The following is a 5,474-nucleotide window of genomic DNA, read 5'->3' as shown; positions in this document are numbered from 1 at the left end:
GGGGAGGCAGAGACAGGAGGATCGCGCAGGTTCGAAGCCAGCCGCGATGGCGTAAGAGACCCTGTTTCAAAAATATAAAAATAGGTCTGAGAGTGTAGCCCGGAGGTAGAAGGGCTTCCAGGAACCCCAGTACCACCATAAAAATAATAAATAAAGAATAAAAAATTGGGCAGGGGCTGTAGCTCGGAGGTCGAATGCCTCTGGGTTCCATCCCAAACCCGCAAAATACAAAACATAACAAAACCAAAAAACCCGGTGCCAAATCGTCGCAAAGGGGACTCGAACTCGTGTTTCTAAACGTTTCCTAGCTCCTCACTTCCTCCTTTAGCCCCTCCCCACCCCGCCCTCCCGGCCACGCCCACTTCCGGGCGGCGCGCCGCGGGCGCAGAGCACGCCGGGAGCTGTAGTTCCGCTGGGGCCGGAAGCCGGGCGGACGGCAGCATGTGGCCCCGAGTATGGGCGCGGGCGGCGCGGGCGGCGGGCGGCGGCCCCGGGCGCGGCCTGCACGGCACGGCGGCCCGCGCGCTCCCGCTCATCCCCATCGTGGTGGAGCAGACGGTGGGTACGGCGGCCCGGGGGGCGGGGCGGGCCGCGGCCGGCGCCCCCTGACCTCCCGCCCCGTCTCCGTCCCTCCCGCAGGGCCGCGGCGAGCGCGCCTACGACATCTACTCGCGGCTCCTGCGCGAGCGCATCGTGTGCGTCATGGGCCCGGTGAGCGCCCGCCCGCCCCCTGCCCCCTGCCCCCGGGGCGCCCCGGGCCTCCGCACCCCACCCGCCCTGGGGCCGCCCCGCCCCCGGCGCGCCCTGAGCTCCGCCCCCCCGCAGATCGACGACAGCCTGGCCAGCCTGGTCATCGCGCAGCTCCTGTTCCTGCAGTCTGAGAGCAACAAGAAGCCCATCCACATGTACATCAACAGCCCCGGTGAGCGCGCGCCCGGGGCCGCCGGCGCCCCCGGCCCTGCCCCCAGGCCCGGGGCTCTGGGCCGACGGCTCTGCGCCGGGGTGGCCTCTCTTTGGGAAGAGTGCGGGGCTTTCTCCCCAGCCCTACTTTTTATTTACTTTGAAACAGGGTCTCACTGCTTGCCGAGGCAGGCCTCGAACCCGCGACCCTCCTGTCTCAGCCGCCCAACTACTGGGATGACAGGCGTGCACCTCCGCGCCCGTGCCCGGCCCGCGTCTTAGAGTTCATAGATTTTGCCTGCTCCCACAAAAGAGATTCCCTAGTTTTGATTGCTATGGTTACCGTGGCGGCATCTTCTGGTACTTTGATGGTGCGTTGTGATTCGGCCGGAGTGAGATTCCCCGTGATCACACTCACGTGCACTCAGGGAGCGCCTGGCGGGGCTTTCTCTCACTCTTTTTCGTGGTGCTGGGGATTGAACCCTGGGGCGATCTACTTCCAAACCCCGGCCCCAGCCCTATTTTTTTTCCTTATTTTTTCTCTCTAGCTCCCACATAAGAGAGAAAGCACAGGCCCCTGACTTTCTGAGACTGGCTGATCTCAGGATAAGTCTCTAGTTTCATCCAGTCTCCTGCAAGTGACATAACTATTGTACTTTAGGGCTGAGTAAAATTCCGTTGTGTGTACAGACCACGTTTTCTTTACCCATTCTTCGTGGACGGACACCTAGGTTGGCTCCATGATGTGCCTGTTGTGAATTATGCTTCAATAGATGTGGGTATGGAAGCCGGGCGTGGGGGCGCACACTTGTGATCCCAGCACTCGGGAGGCTGAGACCGGAGGATCGCGGTTCGCGGCCAGCCTCAGCCACTTAGTGAGGCCCTCGGACTCAGTGAGACCCGGTTTCAAAATAGAGAATAAAAAATAGGGCTGGGGGTGGAGCTCGGAGGTAGAACGCCCCTACGTTCCATCCCCAGACCCGCAAAAAAAAAAATGTGTATATATCACTGTAGTAGTATTTTAGTTCTTGGGAGGATGCCGGTGATGCTTGGCCATGTGATATGGTGGTTCCATTCCTAGCCTTTTTTTTTTTTTTTATAGTAGTGGGAATTGAACCCAGGGGCGTTCTACCTCTGAGCTACACTGCCAGCCTTTTTTTTTTTTTTTTTTTTTTTAATTTCTTTTGGAAACAGGGTCTTGCTAAGTAGCTGAGGGCCTCACTGAGTTGCTGAGGCTGGCCTTGAACCTGCGCTCCTCCCGCGGGGCCCAAGTGCCGTGGTCACGCACGTGTGCTACCCCACCCCGCTCCTTGACAATCCCAGCCACACTGCTGAGGAAGACCTCCTGTCCCCCAGGCCCTCATCTGCCCAGCCTTTCTGTACCACGGCGGCATTTAACTTGCTGGTCCCGCCCTGGACAGACTTGCTCAGGGCAGCCGGGTACCTTGCCCAAGGTCGCAGAGGTGGCGAGCTGGCCGGCCAGGCTGCTCCCCGGGCCGGCTGGCTGTCGGCCCCGTTAGCCACGGGCCTCTGCCTTCTGGTTTAAACGTAGACCTGCGCTCGCCCGGCCGACTCCGCAGCAGGGGCTCCTCTGGGCACCCACTGGCCGCGGTCAGCAGCCGGGCGCCTCCCGCCTGCTCCGCAGGGGCCTAGGCCCCAGGCCCCGCCCCGGGCTCCTCAGCCGCCTCTGTCTGCAGGCGGCGTGGTGACCTCGGGCCTGGCCATCTACGACACGATGCAGTACATCCTGAACCCCATCTGCACGTGGTGTGTGGGCCAGGCGGCCAGCATGGGCTCGCTCCTCCTCGCGGCCGGCAGCCCGGGCATGCGCCACTCGCTCCCCAACTCCCGCATCATGATCCACCAGCCCTCCGGGGGCGCCCGGGTGAGTGCCAGGGCCGCGCTGCCCTCGGGAAGCGAGGGGCGGCGGTGTGGTCGGGCTGGGCGCGGTGCTGCAGCTGAGCCCAGGGGCCTTCTTCCTCCCAGCCCTTCTTTCCTTTCTGTTTGAAACAAGGTCTCACGCTTGTAGCCCCAGCATTCGGGAGGCCGAGACAGGAGGATCTGGGTTCGCGCCCTTTGCAGCTCAGTGAGACCCTGTCTCAAAACAAAGAATAAAAAATAGGGCAGGGGGTGTAGCCAGGTCGCGGAGGCTGGCCTCCAACCTGCGACCCTCCTGCCGTGGCCTCCCATGTCCTGGATCACAGGTGTGTGTCAGCACGCCCCGCTCAAGGGCTTGAGCCTTTATGGCGGGTTCTGCGGGGAGGGCAGACGAGGCAGGGCGAGCGGGCGCAGGGTGCAGGGCTCCCCGCCTGTGGTGATTAGGAAAGGTGGATGCAGCCCGCACTGCCAGCCCAGCCAGGGCGAGGCCGGGCTGTGGCCTGCGGTGCTGGGGGCGCGATGACGGCGCACAGGTAGGCGAGCTGTGTGTGACCTCTAAGAATTCAGCAGCCTTGGCCAGGGCGTGCTGGCACAGTGGCGATCCCAGGATGAGGGAGGCTGAGAGCGTAGAGCCGCAGGTTCAAGCCCAGAGGGCAGTCGCCTCAGGAGACTGTTTCACACAGGGCTGGGGTGTAGCTCAGAGGTGATGCCTGCGCTCAGTCCCCAGTACCTCAAGCAGTAAACTCAGTAAGTAGCCCTGGTGAGGGAGAGGGGGCCGCTCCTGACCAGCAGGCCCCAGCTGCCGAACTCTAGAACCCGTCAGCCTGGCGTGGTGGCGCACACCTGTACTCCGCCCTTGGGAGGATCGCAGGTTGGAGTCCAGGGTCAGCAAGACCGGCACCAACTTAGGCTCCTTCCGAAAAATAAAAGAGCTGATCCCCAGGACCTGAACAAACCAAGCCGGTCTGGCAGTGCTGCTCAGTGGCAGGGCGCGCACTCAGCTAAGTGCCAGCAAGTAAAAAGTGAAAGCGCGGGGCGGGCGGAGGGCGAGCGGGCTGCCGCGCCGCCCTAGCCGGCTGCCTCCTCCCCAGGGCCAGGCCACGGACATCGCCATCCAGGCCGAGGAGATCCTGAAGCTCAAGAAGCAGCTGTACGGCATCTACGCCAAGCACACCAAGCAGAGCCTGCAGGTGATCGGTGAGTGCGGCGGCCACCGCCTGGGCACCCCGGCCGCCCACCCGCCGCCTGGGAAGCGGCTCCCGCGCTCGCCCACACTGGGCAGGCTGAGCTGCTGCGTGAGGTCCTCTGCAGCAGAGACCTTTCCAGTTAAAGACTAGAAACGGGCTGGGGGTGGGGTGTGGCTTGGAGGTAGAATGCCCCTAGGTTTAATCCCCAGTACCATCGAAAAAAAAAAACAAAACCATCTCAGGGCTGGTGGAGCTGGGGCTGGCGCCTGCCCGGCGCTGGCTTCCACCCCAGCCCAGCAAAAGCCAGTGTCTCCTACCGCCACCACGGTCTCCGGGGACTCACCTGCCGTGAAGCGCCCTCAGCCCTTTGAAAGCACCGCCTTCGAGCGGGAGAGCGGGCTCTGGGTGCAGGCTGCCAGGAGCAGAGTGGAGTTTCGGGCCTCGCCAGCCCCTCGGACCCCACCTCCGAGGCCGCCTGGCGGGGGGCTCGGGCCGTCCCTGCTCTTCACCTCTGCGCCGCCTCCCGCTCCCAGAGTCGGCCATGGAGAGGGACCGCTACATGAGCCCCGTGGAGGCCCAGGAGTTCGGCATCTTGGACAAAGTCCTGGTGCACCCCCCGCAGGACGGCGAGGACGAGCCCGCACTGGTGCAGAAGGAGCCGGCGCCCGCAGACCTGCCCGCCGCGGCCGGCACCTGAGGGCTCGCAGGCGCCCGCGGGACTCGACTTGGGCTTCGAGGGCGGGGCGGAGACCCTGTGAGTCTAAATTAAAGCTGCCCTCGCTCCGACCCGGCGCCCGCTCTCTGCGCCCGCTCTCTGCGCCCGCGTGCGCGGGGGCTGCCTGCTGAGCCTCCCACCCGGCTCAGTGGACTCCGCTGGACGCGCCCTGGCCAGGCTGCGGCCTGCTCCAGAAAATCAGAAGGCGGCGCCCAGGGAGCATCTGCGGGGTAGCCGGTGAAGTGGGCCCGCCCTTGGGAGGCCGAGAGGAGGCTCCAGGCTCCAGGCCAGCCTCAGAAACAGAGCAAGACCCCGTTCAGCTAACAATAAGGGAAAGCTGGGCATGGTGGCGCACACCTGTGTTCTAGCGCTTGGGAGGCTGAGATGGGAGAATTGCAGATGAGAGGACAGCTCCAGCGCGTAGTGAGGCTCAACCTAGCGAGACCCTGTTTCAAAATCAAGACAGGTGTGGTGGCTTAGTACCTGGGGGGCTGAGACAGGAGGGTTATAGGTTCAAAGCCAGCCTCAGCAACTTAGTGAGACCCTGTTTCCAGGGTCACTGTTTATTATTATAAAATAAAACGGGCCTCAGGGTGTAGCCTGGGACGGCCTGCCTGAGAAAGCCATTTGATCAAGGACCTGAAGACGCGGAGGGAAGGAGCCTCATCAGTATCGTGAAAATGGCATTCCAGGGCGAGGGTGCCACTAGTGCAGAAGCCTGTGGCAGGACTGCCCGACGTTGGGGGGCGCCACGGAGTTCGAATCCCAGTACTGGGAGGGTCACAGGTTCAAGG

At 63.3% G+C, this 5,474-nt stretch overlaps 1 protein-coding gene across 1 annotated transcript; it reads left to right on the top strand.

Moving 5' to 3' along the window:
- Window positions 1–441: 441 nt before the first annotated feature.
- CLPP (caseinolytic mitochondrial matrix peptidase proteolytic subunit) lies at window positions 442–4,662 on the top strand (the record flags this gene model as incomplete). The annotated part of the gene is made up of 6 exons (XM_080712281.1): window positions 442–558; window positions 640–711; window positions 826–922; window positions 2,598–2,785; window positions 3,870–3,975; window positions 4,499–4,662. The coding sequence occupies 6 exons, from the start codon at window positions 442–444 to the stop codon at window positions 4,660–4,662; spliced, it is 744 nt and encodes a 247-aa protein (XP_080568407.1).
- Window positions 4,663–5,474: the final 812 nt, after the last annotated feature.

This window comes from Muscardinus avellanarius (assembly GCF_963383645.1).
Source record: "Muscardinus avellanarius genome assembly, chromosome: 16".
In the NCBI taxonomy this organism is placed as follows: Eukaryota; Metazoa; Chordata; class Mammalia; order Rodentia; family Gliridae; genus Muscardinus; species Muscardinus avellanarius.
Note: the sequence above shows the minus strand (reverse complement) of the source record. Positions and strands in the feature narration are given on the sequence as shown.